This window comes from Otolemur garnettii, unplaced genomic scaffold, assembly GCF_000181295.1.
Source record: "Otolemur garnettii isolate 467f Iridium unplaced genomic scaffold, OtoGar3 scaffold00007, whole genome shotgun sequence".
In the NCBI taxonomy this organism is placed as follows: Eukaryota; Metazoa; Chordata; class Mammalia; order Primates; family Galagidae; genus Otolemur; species Otolemur garnettii.
Genome location: NW_003852402.1, coordinates 23,752,768 through 23,775,851, shown reverse-complemented (window position 1 = coordinate 23,775,851; position 23,084 = coordinate 23,752,768). Strand labels below are relative to the sequence as shown.

The 23,084-nt window shown below is 38.2% G+C and overlaps 1 protein-coding gene across 3 annotated transcripts in view; it reads right to left on the bottom strand.

The window, feature by feature from the left end:
- Positions 1-23,084, bottom strand: part of CDK17 (cyclin dependent kinase 17) — a 92,134-nt gene that overhangs the window by 35,154 nt on the left and 33,896 nt on the right. For 2 of the 3 annotated variants that reach the window (XM_003783336.3, XM_023509360.1), the window contains exons 1-2: positions 5,047-5,193; positions 1,671-1,835 (exon numbers count right to left, since the gene is read on the bottom strand). In XM_003783336.3, the coding sequence (XP_003783384.1) occupies positions 1,671-1,835; positions 5,047-5,164 (283 nt within the window). In that variant the 5' untranslated portion in view covers positions 5,165-5,193. Of the gene's footprint in view, positions 1-1,670; positions 1,836-5,046; positions 5,194-23,084 lie in introns of those variants that run through there. The other variant, XM_023509359.1, reaches the window with a different exon arrangement.

The window sequence follows — 23,084 nt, the reverse complement described above, 5'->3', positions numbered from 1 at the left end:
GACTCAAAGGGCCAACTTTAAAATAAAAATCAGTCCTATTGTACAAGGACTACAAAGGAAGTTGATTAATATCAGACTATAAATAAATACTTGAGTACTATCTGGCTCAACCAAGAAATTATTCATGTCATTAACAAATGCAGCTCTGACTAGATTATTGGTCAGTATTTTCATCTCAGTCAAGGCAAGCAATGAAGGCTTATGTCAGAAAGCCACTTGTTTGTCAGCGGGGATAGTAACTGTTTTGCTGATTCAGGTAATAGCTCTTGAGACCTAGAATACTATTTACTTGATCAATTTTTGTACCATTGATAATGTTATAGCTATAACACAATACGCTTTTAAATTTAATATGCATTACTAACATTTTCAATATTACTTTCTTAAGTCTAGAACAAAGGAATAGAAAAAGCATGATTTGTTTTTGTATGGCCCCTGAGTTAAAATTGTTTTTTGCATTTTTAAATGGTTAGCAAACAAATAATATGCAAACAGAATATATGTCCACAAACCCTAAAAAGTTTACTAACTGGCCCTTTACTTAAAAACAGTGTGCACGTGCTTCTAGACAATGCCAAATGCTGATCTGTGGTGTTTTCAGATTTCTCCCTCCGTGACCATTTTCAGACCACCAACAGGACATCACTGACTATACTGCTGGGAAGAAATGTGCAGCAGACAGACCATTACATAGCATTTTGACTAAAAAGATACGTGAGAAATAAATAACCCCACAGCATAGAGAATAGTAAAAAGTAGTAACATAATTAGGAAGTAATGGCTCTTGAATATTCATTACCTTTGTTTTTAATTTAGCTTACTTAGTTGTAAGTTTATATAACTTAAAATTTGATTAATAGCTATGTTTAACCAACAGTTTGCAAAATTCTTGAAAATTTAACATACAACTTCATGAAGCAGTGTGAGCCAACTTCAGAGTACCATTTCTGTAGGGTTGTACCTACAAAGATAAAGGTAGGCTATCTACATTTCCCATGAATAAAACCTCACTGTAGAGAAACTCATATTTCCAAAATTAAAGAAACACACGAGGAAATAGTCTATTGTGCCGAAAGGAGGTAGATAAAGCAAGCAGGAGAATAAAACTCTCAGGAACTTCAGCAGATGTAACTGTCTAATGACACTGTCAAATATTGGTTATACTTCAAGTGATTTTAAAAATCAAAACAAGATCAATAAATGATACACCCATCAAAAAAGACCAGAGAAATAAACAAAATAAACAGAAACTTGAAAATACATTTTTTCCTAGATATTTAAAAGGATATAATGACAAAATAACAGGTGATAAAAATCTACACTCATCTTTGCATATTATCAAAGGCTATGTCATCTGGTGATGATCTGAAGAGTTTCTAAGGTACGACCTTAAATGAAGCACCATCCCAACCTGTCATCAATCTTGAAATCGTGCATCCATTTCTTACAGGGTTCATTTCCCTTCTGATGGACAGGTTTTCACATTTTTCTTTTCCATAGTGTCAGCACTGCTCCCTCTCCAGAACCTTCCATCTTTCTACTATCCCTCCTATTCTTTGATTTTAATCTGACAAATCAGATAATAAAGGTTGGCTGACTTCGACACAACTGAACTATGTGTATGACCTACAATCAAAAAGGTAAATTCAATAGACAAATAATCAAATTACCTAATCTGCTTCCATTTCTGGGCATTGCCATGAAGGAGCCAAGGCTTCCTCCAATAACACTGTGTGGTCTCCGCAATGGGGGCTTCTTGAAAGACCCTGTGTACTGGTGGAGGAAGGAATGCATACTGTGAGATGTTGGAGGCCTGCCATTCTTCACAATAGGCTCTGGGGTTCACAGTATCCAAAAATCATTCCACCATCAGCCCAGGATCACACGAGAAGGATTGAGAAAGCAAAACAGAAAACAAAACAGAAAGTCGTAATGAGATAATTATACTTAATCTCATGTCTTTTGTTACCTATATACAAAGCACTAGAATTAGCCGTTTCTCTGTAAACATAGAAAACATCCGCAGGACTTTGTTCCTGTTTTGAAAAAGTGTTTTTATTAGACAAAAGAAGCATCAGAACAAATCATTTTAAAAATACACTCTCCAAGTTGAATATTGAGATTGGCAAAGTGGGAAGCAAAGAAAGACAAAATATTCAGAAGAAAGCCACAGTTATCTGCAATTACATGTGGAAGTCAGAATCTTGCAGGTGAAAAAGATGTTGCTTAAATAGATCCACGAACCTGTTATAAGATCTGTACTTATTAGATTTTAGAAGATTTAACTAGCAATTTAAATATCCGTATTTTATATAATCAAATTTGGCTAACAATCACAAAATCACTAATAGAACCCACCAATTTTTGATCAATTTGCTTATCTTACTGTATCCCAAGATTATTTTCCTACAACTCCTCCATTTGCTATATACCTGAGGTGCCCAACCTGAAGCCCATAGCCACATGCTGATTGTATGGGGACTTTTTTTGCTTATCTGCAGTGCCAGATATCATGAAAACTATGCACAGACCATTTTTTTGCTAATCAGCTTTCCTTGATGTTAGTGTTTAATGTGTGGCCCAAAACAACTCATTCTTCCATTGTGTAGCAGAAAAAGAAAGGTTGGACACCCCTGCATGTTGCCTATAAAAGATATTGTCCGGGCTTAAAGGATCTTTTGTTCCTATGTACTGGACATTCCGAAAGGTGTGTCAATTAATGAAGAAAACAGAAGTATTTAAGTACGTATCGTTATAGAGGCTATGACTCTATTCCCCAATTTAGGATCTCCTGACTCAACAATATGAGAAATGCATAGACTGACAAGTCAGGACCAGAAATTGGAATATCTGGAAAAAAACACACATTTCAATTTTTGCTTTTTGGGGGGGTTACTCCCAATCCTAAGTAATTATGAGAAGTGACATTCTGTTAAGTTTGTCTGAATACACTGCCTGGGAACATGTGCACCTAGCAAATTTCATTAGCTGAAGAATTTCACTTGTATCAAAAAGTCCCAAATAGGATCATTTTGTCACTCATTCTCACCAAATTCAATCATCACAATACATCTTCCCATTATAGGAAAAATAAGTTCAAGGCTAACTACTTAAAAGACAAGATCCTAAAAGATCATAACTTTTCTGTGATATGTGTAAAATACCATTAAGAATTTTATCAAGCAAACTGAGTACCTACAAGGAAAAAGCCTATCTCAGATGAACTGAGTTTTTAACTGAGATGAAATTCCCATAGCATTAAATTAACCATTTTACCGTGTACAACTCAGTGGCATTGGGTACATTTACAATGTGGTACAACTATTACCTCGATCTTCTTCCAAAACATTTTCATCCTAGGGAAACCCCATACACATTAAATAGTCAATTCCATTAAAATTCAAATATTCCAGAAAATACGCAGTTGATCTAAAATATTAATTAGCTCTCCAAAACATGTTCATTTTCTTTGAAACATACCTCCTCTTCTTTAGAAAGAGAGGTTTGTTTCATAGTTAAATAATTGTTAAGACGACGTATGCTGTGTTTATTTGTGAGCATCACTGGCAAACATACTGTCAGGAGTCTTCTATCAAAAGTATGTGCATAGTTGTCTTAACTAATAACAAGAATTAAACGTCTACGCGACAAGTAAAGATTTTGCTCCATGTGTGTAGGAGAGATCCCCTGGAAAAAGTAACAAAAGCAAGTTTATAAAACCATCTTTGAGGTTTAACTGCAATATAAAATTCTTCCCTCCTACACATAACTATATCCAAATTTTTATTTATACAGTTTTAGTTATAGCCACATAACCACATTTTTACTTTAAATTTCCTACTGAGCCCATCCTCAATCCTCCTCCCATGTTAAAAACAAAGCAAACAGTTGATAACACGGAAAACCTTAACAAAATGAAGAGGGTCTGACAGAAAAGATCAATGCTGTGGACCAGGCGTCCTCAAACTATGGCCCGAGGGCCACATGCAGCCCGCGGAGGACATTTATCTGGCCTGCTGGGTGTTTTTGCCAAACCCGCCGCTGCCTGTCCTGCTTAGCAGCCGACTCATCCCGGGGCCCACAGTCCAGCTCTCCAACGGTCTGAGGGACAGTGAACTGGCCCCCTGTTTGAGCAGGACCCCTGCTATAGACTCTGAAGTGAAAAAGTAGCCTGGGTTTTAAAGTACTGGCCCTATCAGGAAGGCGTCTGTGCTTTTATCCACTGCCACAAATCTCTAACAGAGGAGAGATTCCAGACACTTGCCAGACACTGCACACCATGACACTCTGGCAGCCATTCACGTAAGCACTTCCCTGGTTATTATTATGACATCCCCAGAGCTATTTTGGTTTCAAACATGTAGCCTAGTTCTATAAATTTCATCAGGATTTTGGATTTTAATCCACTCAACTTAACAAGCTCCTTTTATTTTATATTAACATCTGTGTACTGCTACTTTACATTGCAAAAAAGAACTGTCAAATGTGTGAAACACTATATGCCTACCGCCTTAATACTAGGTGCAGACTCTGTGTTACACATAAAATAAGAAAACAGTAACATTCACTCATGTGATTAACCCTGTAATCTATGTGGGTAATCAATATGGATACAGAATGTTATAAACTTATGAGGAAGCCACAAACAGAAATTTCACGAACTTCCTAGGCCTTTAATTTAAGCTGTAATAATTTAGGTTATGAGAATAACAAAAATATTTAAATGTTCATTTAAAATGGTTATTTAACAATTAAGATAATATAAAATACATTCTTATTTAAAGAACTAGTGAGAAAATGGGAAGATACATAGGTTAGAAGAAGTCATCGGGTTTGAGACCAAGTATCCTAACACTACTGGACTGAGAGGGGAATACGCCAGTAAGAAAACAAAAGTAATGTGGTTTTCCGTTTCCTAAGAAACCAGAGAATAACAGAGATGCAATGAAAAGGAAGCTATTATGAATGTATCTGAAAAGTAAATTTACATCCTATTTGCAGAGTTATCAGAACGGGGAAGCTTTTCCCGCCACCCCAAACACTTACCGTTATCCTTGCTGCTGCTTTCTTCAATAGTCATTTGTTCAGCCAGTTCAGACAATGACTCATCAATAGTCTGACTTCCTCGCAGTGTGAGGGAGAGCCTTCTCTTAAATTTTTTCATCCTATCAATTGAATGTGGCTTGAAAAATCTGAGAGAAAAGAACACATAAAAATTAAAGCTATGAATATCTTACTATTCAAGAAAATGTTGTTCTGGGTTTACTGGGAATCTTCAAAATAGAAATTATAATGAGAAATTCTCCCTTCTGCCAAACATCACAAAATCCAACCCCTTGCTTAAAAAGACCCACCTGGGTTCAGCGCCTGTGGCTCAAGTGGCTGAGGCGCCAGCCATATACACCTAAGGTGGCGGGTTTGAATCCAGCCCGGGCCTGCCAAACAACAATGATGGCTGCAACCAAAAAATAGCTGGGCGTTGTGGTGGGCACCTGTGGTCCCAGCTACTTGGGAGGCTGAGGCAGTAGATTCACTTGAGCCCAGAAGTTGGAGGTTGCTGGGAGCTGTGATGCCACAGCACTCTACCCAGGGGGACAGCTTGAGGCTCTGTCTCAAAAGAAAAAAAAGACCCACCTGCTCTGATTAATACTGTGTTTACTTGGCATCATCAGAAGAGGAGGAATTCCACATAACTAGAGAGTAGGACTTCAAGCATCACAACTACATTTAAAAGGATTGAAAATTCTTAAAATGTGCCTTCTAAAAGCCAATATAGTAAAAATATCCACATTATTTATGATGCTTAGTTTCCAGTAGGAAAATATCAATCATCATACTGGAACCAGTCAACGATATCATCAGCTATAACCAGGAGACAGGGGAGGTGGGCCGGGGGAGGAGAGATGGGACAGTCATGTTTGGCACTTCAATAGCTCCAATAAGGAATTTTTCTTTTTGAGTTTTTATATCCAATATATTAGCGTTTGGTTTGGTTTGTCCAGGGCAGGCTATAAAGGGTCTCTTTCCATTATCACAATAGTTTTAGATGGAAGAAAGGAACGCTAAATAACAAGTATCAAATGCCCAACCCATACTAGATAATTCAATTTCTCTTAACTAGTCTTCCTAACTCAAGGGTAGGCTATATTGTCCCATTTCACACATGAAGATAATATGCTCAAAGAGTTCCCTGATCAAGTCAAAAAAATGACAAAACTGAGATTTAAAACCAGTTATCATTTACATTCCTATACATTATAATATCTTTGAAATCAGGATACATTTCACAATTAATGTGATGTCAAATGTAATTGATATTTTTTTCTTTTTAGAGTATATAAATTACTAGTACAATTCATAACATAATTCATAACATATAACAAAACAAGGTACTTACTGCCAAATCAACTCTTTTCCTGAAACTTCATTGCCAAATCAACTCGAAATTTTCCTGAAACTTCATTTCTAACTTGCTATTTCTGACTTGTGATGGGCTAGTTTACCAGATCACTGCAAAAACTCTAACCATTATCCCAACCAAGAGTGAGAGCCTTACCTCTCTATACTAAAAAGAGTGATTTTTATCATCAGCTCTGGATATCTAGTTTATATCTGTAAGTGTTCTGCCTATCATCTCATTCTAAGTAGCTGCGTTTGCTGAGTCTGCATAAGATACTAGTTATGGAATAATTTTTGTTTGCTGAAAGGCTAGTGGGAGCCAGGCATGATGGCTCATGCATATAATCCTAGCACTTTGGGAGGCTAAGGCAGAAGGACTGCTTGAGGCCAGGAGTTCGAGAAAAGCCTGAGCAACACAGTAAGACCCATCTCTACTAAAATAGAAAAATTTCCTGGGTGTGCTGCCATGTGTCTGTAGTCCTAAGTACTTGAGAGGCTGAGGAAGGATTGCTTGAGCCCAGGAGAATGAAGGTGCAGGGAGCTACAATGATGTCACTGCACTTTTGCCTGGGCAACAGAGAAAGATACAATCTTAAAAAAAAAAAAAAAAAGCTAGTTGGTATAAAGTGTAAACTTATAATTGATAATAATGTTATATTTTACCCCTCCATACTATACACTTGCTATATTTAAATTTAAGGCATGAAATGATAAAAATCCTCAAAGAGAGCATAGGAAGAACACTTGACAATATCAGCCTGGGGAAAGACTTTACGAAGAAGACTTCCGTGGCAATTACAACAATAATGAAAATAAACAAATGGGACTTAATTAAATTAAAAGGCTTCTGTACAGCTAAGGGATAACAACCAAAGCAAATAGACAACCTACACAATGGGAAAGGATATTTGCATATTTTGAATTAGACAAAAGCTTGATAACTAGGATCTACAGAGAACTCAAATTAATCCACATGAAAAAAGCCAACAACCCCACATATCAATGGGCAAGAGAGATGAATAAAATCTTCTCTAAAGAAGACAGACACATGGCTAGCAAACATATGAAAAAATGCTCATCATCCCTAATTATCAGAGAAATGCAAATCAAAACCACCCTGAGATATCATCTAACCCCAGCAAGAATGACCACATCACAAAATCTCAAAACTGCAGATGCTGTCATGGATGTGGAGAGAAAGGAACACTTTTACACTGCTGCTGGGACTGCAAATTAATACAACCTTTTTGGAAGGAAGTATGGAGAACCCTCAAAGAACTCAAGCTTAGACTTTCCATTTGATTCTGCAATCCCATTACTGGGCATCTGCCCAGAAGGAAAAAAATCCTTTTATCATAAGGACACTTGCACTAGACTGTTTATGGCAGCTCAATCTACAATCGCCAAAATGTGGAAACAGGCTAAATGCCCACCAACCCAGGAATGGATTAACAAGTTGTAGTACATGTACACCATGGAATACTATTCAGCCATTAAGAAAGATGGAGACTTTACATCCTTTGTATTAACCTGGATGGAAGTGGAACACATTATTCTTAGTAAAGCATCACAAGAATGGAGAAGCAAGAATCCTATGTACTCAATTTTGACATGGGGACAATTAATAGCCTAGTACACAGTGGGGGATGGGGAATGGGGAGAGTAAAGAGAGAGAAGGAGGGAGGGGGTGGGGGAAAGGAAGAACAGAAAGATGGAAGGAGGGAGGGGTGGGAGAAGGGAAGAGCAGAGAGAGGGAAAGAGGGAAGGTAGTGGGGTCTCCAAGTATGACACACCTTTTGGGGGTGGAACACAATTATAAGGGGGACTTTACCTAACAAATGCAATCAGTGTAACCTGGTTTCTTGTACCTTCAATCAATACCCAACAATAAATATAAATAAATAAATAGCATTCATCATTCAGTACACTAAAAAAAAAAAAAAAACCCAAAAAGACTTCATGATTCTTTAATCCTGAAAAAGTAACCATTCTATTTACTTAAAGAATACAGATAACTATTCTGAACCACCAGCTGAGTTTTGCCCTAGGAATGATAGAATACGTACACTGTTTTTTAAAAAAATTAACAGCCATAAATACTCCCAAACTAGACTCGTCTCCTATGAATCTTTACTTGTAAAAAAAAAATGGTGTTATATTGTGATATTCTTGGTACCTCCAATAAGAAACTCTTTGGATACAAATGCTTGTATTCAAGCTACTGTAACATTAAAGGACTTGGGTGGCAATCCAGTACTTATGTCTTTGAAATAGTCTTAAAATAATTTTTGAATAATTGCAAAATAATTGAACAAAAAGGGTACAGATTGTTTTTTAAGTGCCTAGATGACTTTTCTCTAGGTAAATAAGCAAAATTTATATGGAGAACAAATTGAGCATTTTGAACTAAAGATTAAAATCAAAGAATAAAACAGCAAGCTACTGTTTTTTCACTGAATCTTGCTGTTGTCAGTCTTTCTAATTATCAGAGCAAGATAGATTTACCTCTAACATTTTCTGTAGTAATTTTGGCTTTAAAGGAAAACTGCTGTAAATGCGGTGAACTCATTAAGTAGTGTGCAACTAGATGTTCTATTGTTCTATTATTTTTCCCAAATGATTAAACCATGATAAATACTGAACATTCTCTAGGACACTTAAGCTAATAATACAGAGTGAAGAGTAGAACCAAGGTTTAAAAAATAACTTTTTTTTCACTAGAGACACAACTTTGTTACTTGCATAAAACATGATGCGATTGTACAAAACACTGACAGAGCACTACATTAAAATTTCTATCACACTTACAGGTTTCTTCCACAAACACTTAAACATCTTAATCCTTTATGTGTTCAAGTTTGAGACTGATTTCTTTCCTTTGACAGTATAAATAGTGAAACACACAAAGCAGAAAAAAAATACTGCATACTGCACGTGAAAAAGACAACATAAGTTTATTGTGACATCTGAGACCAAATGTAAAAGAAAGAAGAAGCTGTTAGGGTTGGTCCCGCCACCAAAAACCACTGATAAACTGGAGAAATGACCAGAATCAACTATGTTGGAACTCTGGAACCTAACTGGACACTTAAAACAACTGGGAGAGTTTTCAAGAAAGGCTACTGATCTTGATGGGGGAACCACATGTGCACGCCAGCAGCTACACTTCCCACTCCTCACCCTGCCACAGCAGTGGAGAATAGCAGCCTGCATTCTTGGAGCAACTGGTTAGCACCAGGCAGGCAGTAGAGGGACTTTGTTCTCCAAAATCTGGGGCTGCGTGTTTTAGTCACTTGGCAGACCACTGAGAGAGGCACAGATGCAGATGCTTGCCTTTATTTATGTCCTCTTGTCCTGCCCTCTTGGCTATCCACATCTACTGGAAGATTTTAAAAGACAACAACTTTTTCTTTAAACCAGAATAATTCTGTTATCTTTGTCAGGTCACTGGCTGACAGACAATAGAATAGAAACTTCAGTGACCACACACAACAAGGAATACACAGTTCGCAAAAATTACTTGGGAAAATCACAAATGGATGGCAACAGCCCCTAGCAACAAACACCTGAGGAGTGACAGAATTTGGTTTCCACAGTTACCATGTTATAATTCTAAAAGTGTCAAGGTCTCAACAAATAACTACAAAGCACATAAACAGGAAAGCATAGCTCATTAGTAAGAAGAAAAGCATTTAATAAAAACCATTCTCGAGGAAGCCCAGAATTTGAAAGTCAAAAACTAAATCAATTGTCCCAAACATGTGCAAAGAGCTAAAAGAAACCACGGATAAAGTACTAAAGGAAATCAGGAAAACAATGTGCGAACAAAATGAGAACAGCAATGAAGAAAAATCATTAAAAGGAACCAAACAAATTCTGAAGCTGAAAAGTAAAAAAACCTAAATGAACAACTCACCAGAACATTTCAATAGCTGATTTGAACAGGCAGAAAAAATGATTAGCAAACTTGAAGTGGTCAAAATTATCCAGTCTAAAAAACAGAAACAAACAAAAAAACATTAAGGAAAACTGAATAGAGCTGGAGGGACCTATGGGACACCATGACATGTACCAACATACACATCATAGAAGTCCCAGGAGAGAAGACAAAGAAAAGGTAACAAACAAACAAACAAACAAACAAAGACTGCTGAAGAAATAATGGCCAAAACCTTCCCAAATCCGATTAAAGAAATGAACATCCAAGAATCTCCATGAAATCCAAGAATAAACTCAAAGAGAGCCACAGTGAGGTACATTGTATCGAAGTATAGAAAGACAAAAGTGGCAAAGGAGGAGCAACGTGACATATGCAACAGTGCCTTGTAAGATTAACAGCTGAAGTGTTACCAGAAACTATGAAGAGCAGGTAGCAGTAGGAATGACATTTAGTCTAGGAAAAAAAAAAAATTCAGCCCCAAGAATTCTATACCTAACACAACTATCCTTCAAGAACATAGGAAAAATTAAGGCATTTCCAGATAAACAAAAGCTGAAAAAGCGTTACCAGCAGACCTGCCCTACAAGAAGATAAAGGGCGACCTCCAGGTTAAAATGGAAATCTGTAAGAACAAACACTGAACACTGGTAAAGGTAATCACATGGGTAGTTATAAAGATGGCATTATTGAACTCCTGCTTTTAACTCTTCTTTTTTCTTTCCCTGTTCTATATGAGTTAAAAGGCAAGTGTATAAACGAATCATAAATTTGTCAATGAACACACAATGTATGAAGAGGTTGTCTCTGACAGTAACAATGTAAAGAGGAAGAAATAAGAGCAGAGCTTATATGCTATTGAACCAAGGATTATTTAAATTAGGTTGTTATTTTAAGATGTTAACTGTAATCCCCAAGGTAATCACTAAAAAACTAACCAGAGAATATTACAGAAAAGGAAAAGAGAAGGGAATCAGAATGCTATGCTACAGAAAAATCTAAATGGAAAAAAAAAAGCAATAATGGAGAAACTAAGTTAAACTAAGAACTAGTAAGTTCTTCCTTATCAGTCATTACTTTAAATGTAAATGGATTAAACTCTTCAATTAAAAGGCAGAATCTGGCAGACTGGATTAAAAAAAAAAACCCCAATCCACCTATATCTACAAGAGACATACTTTAGATACAAAGACATGAAGAGACTGAAAGTAAAAGGACAAGAAAAGATACTCCATGCAATTAGTAACCGAAGAAGAGCTAGGACAGGTATTGTTTTCTCAGAATAGACTAAAATCATCAAAAAAGATAACAGACAAAGAAAGATATAATATATTGAGATAAGAGGTTCAAGGTACTAAAATACAAAATTGTAAATTTTTGATACATATATATATATATATAACAACAGAGAACAAAAATGTATCAAGCAAAAACAGAATTGAAAGGAAAAAACAGACAATTTAACAATAACAAAGACTTTAATACCCCACTTTCAACCCTGCATAGGAGAATATGATAAAAGATCAATAAAGAAACAGAGGACTTGAACAAAACTATAAATACTTGGTGTATTAGACTCATCAGACATACACAGAACATTCTACCTAACAACAACAGAATACACATTCTCCTCAGGTACACATGGGACACTCTCCAAGGCAGACCACAAGCAAGTCCACAAAAAAAGTCTTAATAAGTTTTAAAAAAAACTGAAATAATACAAAAATATCTTTTCCAAATACAATGGAATAAAACTAGAAATCAATAATGAAGAAAAACTGGACAATATACATATGAAAATTAAGTAACTTACTCTTGAACAGACAATGAATCAAAGAAGAAACCACAACAGATATTAGAAAAGATCTTGAGACAAATGAAAATGAAAATACAACACAGCAAAATTTACAAGATGCATATAGTTAAAGCAGTACTATGAGGAAATCTACCCTGTCAATGCCTACATTAAAAGACTCGCACCAATAATCTAACTATAAACTTAACAAAGTTAGAGAAAGAAGAGCAAATTAAACTCGAAGCTAGCAGAAAGAAGAAAATAATAAAGAACAGAGAGGAGATAAAACAGTTAACAGAAAAAGAATAGAAAAAAAAAAAAAAACCAACGTAACCAAAAAAAAAAGTTGCTTCGTTGAATAGATCAACAATATCAATAAACCTTAGCTAGAATGACTAAGAAAAAAGGTGATTAGACTCAAATGACTAAAATAACAAGTGAAAGAGACAATAATAGTAATACAGAAATAAAAAGGATTTCAAAAGAAAGATGCTAACAACTATGTACCAGAAACTGATGACCTAATGAAATGGACAAACTCCTAGAAACACACCAACCACCAAAACTGACTCAAGAAGCGGACAATTTAAATAGACCTAACAAATAAGGGGAAATCACTCAGTATAAAATACTTCCAACCAAAAAAGTATGGGACCAAACGACTTTACTAGTAAAGTCTACCAAACATTTAAAGAATTAACACCAATCCTTTTCAAAACTATTCTAAAAAATTGAAAGGGGGGTGGGGGGATACTGTGAAGCCAGTGTTACCTCGATATCAAACCAAAGACACTATAAGAAAACTACAAGCTAACATCTTTCATAAATATTGATGCAAAAGTTCTTAAGATGTACTAACAAACTAAATCCAGCAAAATTCCAGAGCAAGACTGGAATAGAATCCTGTAGTATCATATCCCAGTATGAAGACCAAATGAACAACTATCCACACAAGAAAGCACCTTCATAAGAACAAAAAAATAAATAAATAACAGAAAAATCACTTCTCTGCCTTTTGGCTAAGATCAAGTGTAAAATAGTAAGGAAAGAGGTATTGAATAGGGTAAGGAAGATAGTCTTACGCTGCCTGTAGTGCCAGGTGTCCAACACGCAGCCCGTGGGAAACACACTGATTTTGTGAAGACTTGTTTTGCTTACCTGTGGTATAGGATCATTTTTTTTTTGTTTTTTTGGCTAATCAGCTTTTATTAGTGTTTGTGTATTTACCATGTGGCCCAAGACAACTCTCTCTCTTTTAATGTGCAGCAAAAAGAAAAAAGTTGGACGCTCCTCGGCCCTACACCATCCTTTCCCCAATCTCAGGGAGTATAGTGCAGACAGAATCAGTGTGGTTGGGACAGAGAAAGTGACGTAAGTGTGGGTGGGACCTTGCACTGGAACTAAGTGCTGCCCCATCACAGCACAGCAGAATACACCCCCAGGCAGAATTCCACCAGTGCCCGTGGAATAAGTTTTCTCTTTTAATTTTTTTTTTTTTTTTGAGACAAGATCTTCATGTGTCACCTAGGCTAGACTGCAGTAGGGTCATCATAGCTCACTGCGACCTCAAACTCCTGAGCTCAAGCAATCCTCCTGCCTCAGCCTCTCAAGTAGCTGGGACTATAGGCATGTACTACCATGCTTGGCTACTTCTTCTATTTTGTGTAGACATGAGGTCTTACCCTTGCTCAGGCTGGTCTCAAACTTCTGGCCTCAAAAGATGCTCCTGCCTTGATGAGCCCTGGGCCAGCGGGGAATCCTCCACACCTGTGGAAGGACAGTGAGTTCTGGCTGTCTTCACCACCAGCTGACTAACTAAAGTAACCTGAAGCCCTGAATAAATTTAAGTAGCAGTTAGGAAACAGCAACTGCAGCCCTTGGGCAACCGTGCTGCTCCCTTGGTCTTGGGGTATGACCCAGTACAACAGCTGCAGTAGCCATCAGAGTACCCACATCCCTTCTCCCCCAACTCCAGGCAGCCCAGTACAGACAGATACCCCTCTGCTTAGGCAAAGTGACAGAAGGAAGTAAGAAATTTTGCCTTAGAACCTAGAGAATTCTCCCTTATCTTCTCCAAGTCCACCAAGGCTGTGTATGGAGGAATCGGCAAGAGTTGCAGCAATCCTGGGTCTAGGGCACCCCCTAGTGCTGCAATGGCTACAATGACCACAGGCTTTGGCAACAGCACCCAATTTTCCCTTTGAATTCTTGGAAAACCCTCACAAAGGACAGGTATTTACCAGCCTAGATTATGAAGAATGAAGTAAGTACCTAACACTTCAGTGTCCAGACATCAACAAATACTCACAAACATCGAGAAAGTCCAGGAAAACGACCTCAACCAGATGTACAAAGTAAGGTACCATGTGACCTGTCTTGGAGTAACAGAGATGTGACTTCTAGGGGAACTCAAAATAACTGTCTGGACGAAGCTCAGTGAACTTAAAGGTAACGTATAGAAGGAATTCAGAATTCTACGACAGAAATTTAACAAAGAGATTGAAATAATATAATAAAATCATGCAGAAATTCTGGAGTGAAAATTCAATTGATGAAAATAAATTCAGAGACTCTCAACAGCAGAATTGATCAAGCATTATGATCGATTAGTGAGGATGAAGACAGATAGGCTATATGAAAATACACAATCAGACCAGGTACAGTGGCTCATGCATGTAATCCCAGCACTCTGGGAGTCCAAGGTGGGAGGATCACTTGAGCTCAGGAGTCGGAGACCAGGCTGAGCGAAACAAGACTCCCATCTCTGCTAAAAAACAGAAAAATCAGTTGGGTGTGGTGGCATGACACCTGGTAGTCACAGCTACTCAGAAGGCTATGGCAGGAGGATTGCTTGAGCTCAGGAGTTTGGGTTGCTGGGAGCTAGGCTGAAGCTATGGCACTGTAGCTCTGGCAACAGAGAGAAGACTATCTCAAAAAAAGAAAAAAGGAGAAAAAATAAGAGAATACACAGAGGAGAAAAAAGAAAGAAAGGGTGAAATATCTATAAGATCTAGAAAAGAGCCTCAAAAGAATAAATTTGAGTGTGTTTACTTCCTTACTGATGCTTGTTATTTTCTGGGTTTTTGGTAGTAGTCATCCTAGTAGGTGAAAAGTGGTATCTCACTGTGGTTTTGATTTGCATTTCTTTAATGAATAATGATGCTGAACATCTTTTCATGCACTTATTGGCTACGAGTCTATCTTCTTTGGTGCAGTGTACCTTTTGGCCCATTTTTTTTTTTTTAAACAGAGTCTCAAGCTGTTGCCCTGGGTAGAGTGCTGCGCTGTCACAGCTCACAGTAACCTCAAACTTTTGGGCTTGAGCGATCCTCTTGCCTCAGCCTCCCAAGTAGCTGGGACTACAGGCACCCACCACAATGCCCGGCTATTTTTTGGTTGTAGTTGTCACTGGTGTTTGGCAGGCCCAGGCTGGATTCGAACCCGCCAGCTCCAGTGTTATGTGGCTGGCGCCCTAACTGCTTGAGCTATAGGCACCGAGCCCCTTTGCCCATTTTTTTAACTAGTCGTTTGTTTTTTGTTGTCAGTTGTAGCAGTTCTTTCTGGTTATTAAACCTTTATCAGATATATGATTTACAGATATTTTCTCCCATTCTTTTTTCTGTTCCTATATGAACACGAGTTTTGAATTTTAAATTCCATTTGTCTATTTTCTTTCTGTTGTTGTTGTCTGTGTTTTTGGTGTCATATTTCAGAACATCTAGGAGGAGTAAATGAGATATTCACACTAAACACCAGCATGAATGTAAAATGGCACAGCTACTGTGAAAAACTGTCCTACGGTTCCTCAAAAAGTTAAAACACAGAATCACCATATGACCAGCAATTCCACTCCTAGGGATTTACCCAAAAGAACTAAAAACAAGGACTCAAACAAATAACTGTACACCAATGCTGACAGCAGCACTACACCAGCCAACAGTAAGAAACAACCATAACAGACACCATAAAATCATAGTTTTTAAAACTCAGAAAGCTGAGAATACAAAGCAACATAAATGAACTAAATTCTAGAGGAACGCGCCATTTCTAAAAAAACGAAAACAGGGCTCAAGTTATGGTGAAAGGAGAAATGAACCTGATGAAAGAGAGGAAACCAGCTCAGCTTTTCCTTCAAAGGGCAGGTACACGGGGACTGGCAGGACAGATTAATTCACAAAGGATCCTTTCCAATCCAAGTACTGAAGCTGATCAGGGGCCTGGAGAGAGGGGACCACAAAATGCTGGGGGCAGGGCAGGAAAGCCAAGAGAAGTCCTTGTCCAGGTGGCACAGGGCCCTCACCAAGTGCAAGGCCATGCCCACTACAGGAAGGTGGCGGGATGTTAGTTCAGTGCTTTCTTGGGGGTTAGAAAGGCCAGGGCTGTGGCTAGTAAGAGAAGAGAATGTTCCAGCTGCTCAGAATGCCAACAGCTGGGCTGTGAAAGAGCGAGGAATCTCCCAGTTTAACAAACTGTTGGCTGGGCTATAAAGGATAGAGAGATTTCCTGAGTCTCACAGGTGCTCAGATCCCAAACCCTAATAAAGGGAATGTCCTGATTCTGGCCTCAAAACATTTGGTATCAGTGGCAAACCAAACATAACTAAAGCTCCAACCCACATTGGATTGACTCCGTCTCTAACACTAGTGGCTTGATAGAATACCATGGTCTCATCTTTTTCCACACAACGTCTGGCATAAAATAAAAATTTGGAGACTAAGGAACAAAAAAAAACATAATCTATAATCAAAAGCTGAGAGGTGATGTAAACGTTTTTAGTGACAATATTTCAAATTACTGCTTTTATTTAGCTGCTCAGATATGTTTATAATTATTAGAGCTTATGAAGCAGTTTAATGGAATTGGGTACAGGTTTTTGGTAACGAAAACTGTTTGTTTTTCCACATAAAGACATTAGAAAGGGTATACAAAATCCATTCAATATAGAAATTAGAAGAAAGCAACACCACCACCTGGCCCACCACTATTCACAGTATGGTCAAGAACAAGCCAGATCTTTTTATCAATGACACTCATACAATTAATATCCGTGTGATGTTATCTCTTCAAGACACCAAAATATGTTATTTGAAAAAAAAGCACTCCACAGTCAAACAAATTTTGGACAATGAAATGAGATACAGTAGAAAAGTCTAACTGTAAAACTCTGCAGAGACTTAATATACTAATGGGCACTCTGATGCTCCAAATGTATTAACATATTTGGCCACAAAAAAATCACGGACACTTTTAATACTTCATAAAATCTCTAAAGAACATAATTGATGTAAATTGCATCAAGCCCTATGTGCTATGCTGCTCCAAAGGCCTTTTCCCCTCAAGTTTTACATATCAATTTCCCCCTCAACTACGCAATGGAAATCCATTTACGTAAATATATGTCACCCTTTTGAATGCATGCTTATCATTCCATTATATGGCTGTCCTATACAGAGGAATGTTTTATGCTTCCTGTTTCATCACACAGAAAGACTGCTACACTGGAAAAAAAGATTTTATTGGAACCCCAGAGTTTTATTATGAAAACAGAACAAAAACTTTGAAAACAAAACAATCCTTTCTAATTTAATAAAAAAAATTATTGTTTTCTGCGAGTTATATGCAACTCACACAGCACTAGAATCAATTTTTATACTACACAACACCTGAGTTATATGTGACTCACAATATAACGTATTTAATTTTTTCTGAGAACTGAAGTCTTTTTTCATTCCCAAAGTATTTAGTTCTGTCTGGAGTGGACCTCGGGTGGCCTAGATGAAGACCTCTGAATCACACCCTCTAAGTATGTTCAACAATGTTGGAGCTGCAGCACACTGGTGGCCCTATACACATGGATTTCCTTCAAAGAGCTGCCAGGCAAACATTCAAGGGGAAATGCACAGTCGAAAGTTGTGGTAATCCGAGAACACAGTCCAGCACAGGTGGCATGCACTGGCTTAGGTGACCAGCTAGAGCAAGGAGACAGGGTAGGAGAGACAGTGAAAACAATGAGCAGGTGATTCACAGGCATGCTATGGACCTTCCTGCCTATCCACCAGTTCTGTAGGCTTCAGGAGGCCCTGGGCTCAAAACTGGTATGAGTTAAATACAACTCACATCGCAGTTATCATGTTAAAAAAAGACATGGTGAGATTTTTAAAAATTAAAACAGGGAGAGACTTAACAAAATTAAGAAATGTTACTCCTTCTTCAAGAACATTCTTAACTCTCAAGAATGGACGGGCTCGGCACCTGTGGCTCAAGTGGCTAAGGTGCCAGCCACATACACCTAAGGTGGTGGGTTCGAATCCCCAGCCCCCTGCCAAACTACAATAATTGCTGCAACCGAAAAAATGGCTGGGCATTGTGGCGGGCGCCTGTAGTCCCAGCTACTTGGGAGGCTGAGGCAGGAGACTCGCTTGAGCCCAGGAGTTGGAGGTTGCTGTGAGCTGTGATGCCATGGCACTCTACCCAGGGGGATAGCTTGAGGCTCTGTCTCAAAAAAAAAAGAATGGAAGAAAAAGTATCCAATGTACTCAGCCCTACTATTAAACTAATTTATAGCTTTCATAGGAAAGCTATATATAACCCAATTTTAGCCCAGGAATATGGGGAGAAGGGAGAGTGGGTGGAGGGAGGGTGATTGGTGGGATCACGCCTATGGTTCATCCTGTAAGGGTATATGTGAATCTCTCTAAATGTAGAATATAAATGTCTTAACACAATAACTAAGAAAAAGACATGAAGGCTATATTAACCAGTTGGATGAAAGTATTTCAAATTATATACAGAAACAGCACACTGTATCCCATGATAGTATTAATGTACATAGCTATGATTTAATTAAAAAAAAAAAAAGAACATTCTTAAGTGACAATGTTTCTGTTCCTTTCCCCACCTGGGTAAGTATATGTAGATAAAAATGCTACTGACATAATTCAAAACAAGGACCCAGTAGTTTTACACATATTGCATATATACCATTGGGGAAATGTTGACACAGTTTTCATTTTATTTTATTTTACTTTATTTTATTTTATTTTTTGGCCACGGCGTGTTTGAACCCGCCACCTCCAGTATATGGGACTGGCGCGCTACTCCTTTGAGCCACAAGTGCCAGTTTTTTTTTTTTAAGGCAAATAATATTTTAGTATAATGAAAATTAAGTTTTGACCCTGTAGGCTCCATAAAGAGAGTCTCAGAATCACATACCAAACTGTGAGGTCTGCTAGGTTGGTTTCCTAAATTTAATTCTAATTAACCTTTCTAAGCAAAGTGAATATTAATATAACTTAATACGGTTAATGCTCAAAAAGTAATAATGTGTAGTAATCATCATCAAAATTCCCAACTGCTGAGCATAGGAAGAAAATCAAGCATGGGAGGAAACTGGAGTTGGTATTAAACATACGGGAACAAATTTAAATTAATCTAGTGCTCAGAAAAAAGCCAATGTTTATAAGTATGGATTTGAGAGTCACACTTATAACTGATTGAACCCAGGAAGAATACGTCAGGAAGGTCATCAACTTGAGGAATGCCTATACTTAGTAAGTGGATAAGGGAGAAGTAATCAAAGCAATTTCAAAAATAATGGCTAGAGACACAAATTTTGACAAATGAAGGAACATTAGAGCCCTGGCATCTGTTTCTTGAGCCTGAAGAGCTCAAAAAACTAAAGCGATTTGGCCAAGTTTCTGAAATTCAGAGGGTCAGGTCTTAAAATCCCACTTTAGGGGTCCCAATTCAGTTTTCTTTCCATGGAATCGAATTTCTACAAGTTAGGGAGCAAGTCTTTCTGTTGCTAGCTACAGAAGGAGTAAAATCAGGCAGCAGGGACAAGTATCAGGAAGAAAACAGCACGTGCATCTCCCCCTCAAACCCTGCCCCTGTGGTGGCCCCCACCATTCTAATGCATGGGTAGGATCTTCAGTCTGACACTGGGGCTAGCTGCCCTTCCTTCTCTCACATCCCACAACCAAAGCATCCCTAAACCTGGAAGCATATCCAGAGCCTGCCCACATGAACTGCTGAAATCCTGATCCAGCTCCCTTCACTTCTTTGCCTGGAATTTAATATCTAGAGCATCCTAGCAGGCGCCCTGCCACCTCCTCCACCCCACTGACAGGGACTATTCTATGTGTGTATATACTACAGCAATCAGAGCAAACATACCAAATCACAAATAACATCATCTCTCTTCTTCAAGACCCTACAAGGAACGGCATCTACTCAACAGTTAAACCCAAAGTCCTTATGTGCCCAATGCGACCTGGCTGCCACTGTCCCTTTAACCTCATTTCCTACCATTCTGCTCCTACCCTACCGTCCAGGCAGCAGCACAGCGTCTCGCGGCTGTCTTTGCCTTTGCATTCGTGCTTCTCCTGCCAAGAACCCGTTTCTCTCAGGTATGTCAGTGGCTCACTTCCTCACTTCCTTCTCAGTTCTACTCAAACGTCACTTCCCTGGCCACGGGTACAAATAAGTGACAACCCTACATACACCTAGGTCACACTCTACCCCCTCAGTTGCTTTCATTTTCTCCACAGCCTGGCTGCTTACCATTCTGTAATACTATCAGTCAGTCTATTGCTGATTCCCTCCACTGATCGCTGAAACCTTGAGAGCAGGGACTTAGTGTGCTTTGTTCACTATTCTATCTCCAACATTTAGAGCACAATCTAGCACTCAACAGGTCTCATAAAGACCTGGCCAATAAGCAAAGGACAACAAATAGTAATATCATTTATAACTTAGGCTCTTTATCTCAGCGGTTCTCAACCTGTGACCTGTGGGTCACAATCCACAGGGTTGGGCATTAGGAAGGTTGAGAACCACTGCTCCAACTGAACTCAATTTATTAACTGGCAAAATTTCTGGTCATTGTTTCATGCTAAATGTTCTGCTTCAGTTTTCTCCCACTTGTTAAAAAATTTCATTCATTCATTCAACAAACATTCACAAAAGAAACCATACCAATGCCCTAGGCAATAAAGAAGCCATTGAGAGCAGAAAGATAAATAAAATATGCACTCTGTTCATAAGAAACTTAATCTTGGCTGGGCACAGTGGCTCAGGCCTGGAATCCTAGCACTTTGGAAGGCCAAAGAAGGTGGACTGTTTGAGCTCAGGAGTTCGGCACCAGCCTGAGCAAGAGCAAGACCCAGACCCTGTCTCTAGGCCAGGCATGGTGGCTCAAGCCTGTAATCCTAGCACTCTGGGAAGCCAAGGCAGGTGGATTGCTTGAGCACAAAGTTCAAGATCAGCCTGAGCAAAAGCAAGACTCTGTCTCAACTAAAAATAGAAAAACTGAGGCAAGAGGATCATTTGAGCTTGAGTTGGAGGTTGCTGTGAGCTATGACACCACAGCACTCTATCTAGGGTGATAGCTTAAGACTGCCACCAAAAACAAAAAAAAAGAAGAAGAAATTGGCCAGCATGATGGTGAGCACCTGTAGTTCCAGCCACTCAGGAGGCTGAGGCAAGCAAGAGAATCGCTTCAGCTCAAGAGTCTGAGGTTGCTATGAACTATGATGCCAGGGCACTCTATCCAGGGCAAAAGAGTGAGACTCTGTCTCAAAAAGAAAGAAAGAAAGAAAGAAACTTAATCTTGGAAGGTGTTATATCATTTCCAGAATGATGACGTTATCTGCATCTTCATGTAACTCCAGGTTAATACATTAAATATTTTAATAATTTTTACCAAGGCCTAAATTCATTCAATGGCATAATATTCAAATTGTACTTTTCATAAAAATTATTTCAGCCACATAACAACATACATAAAATTCAGACAAAACCCAAACCAGCAGCCAAGAAGCCTCTAGCAAGCTAATAAATGTTTCACAAAACATTCGTTTGTATAAGAATCCTCCAGATCCTTCTGGCTTTAAGAAGATATATTTCCACTAAAAGTTATCTTAGTTATTTTTTAAACATATTTTTGCAAACCCTGTCTATTGGGCAGTAAGTTAAAAATTCAAGATATGATTAAAATTTGATTTAAACATCACTCCCCATGTAGATCCTTCCATCGTGAATAATCATCAATTGACTTGCAGATGACAACTCACCACAGAAAGGGCATTTGTTTTAAACAGCTGTTCGGTTTCAGAGAATTCAGAAAGTCAACTATTAGAAATGTCATCTGATGCTGTTGATAATAATGGTCTCACTCAGAACACAACCAATAGAGCAATTGTAACCACTTGAGGTAGTGCCTCATTTTGATATACAAATGGCTCTATACCGAAAGGGGAAGACAGCTCAAATTTGAAAAGAAAAAAAAATTGTATCTGAAAAATATAAGGAAGACTTCGTTAAGTGTCACCTATTCTTTTGTAAATGAAGCAAATGCTCTTAATAAATTTCAGCTACATTTGTTTTACCAAATTCTCTTTGATTAAAAAAAAAGCTTTAAACTAAATTGTAAAACCAGGAGTTCAGTGAAAGATACTGAGTTGTTTTTAAAGCATTTGCTCTTTATCTCCCACACTGGAAAATCACTCATCTCTAATGGCTAGTGAAACATTGCTACTATATAAAAATTTAAATTCCTCCAGTGTAATTCAAAAACAAAGAAAGCAATTCAAACGATCGTTTCACATCTGTTCCATGATGAGAGCTCCTAATCATGGGCTTAAATGTAAGTTCCCGAAGTGCAACTGCAGAAAGGTTACAGGAGGATTATCCTGGGCTTCAAACCACCTCCCTCAGTCACCTGAAAATTGCCATTTTTTACGAGCAATCCAGCTTATCTTATGTGGTAGAAAGTTAACTAGTAACACTATTAGGCCAACAGATTGAAATTCTTCTCGAGGAAGGTATCCTGTGATGCTGATCCTGGGAACAGAAATGCCTATTAACAACAGCTTGCAAAAGAATGACCCTGGAAACCACCCCAATGTCTATTCCCAACAAGAACTTGATAATAAACAAATGATGGTAAATCTG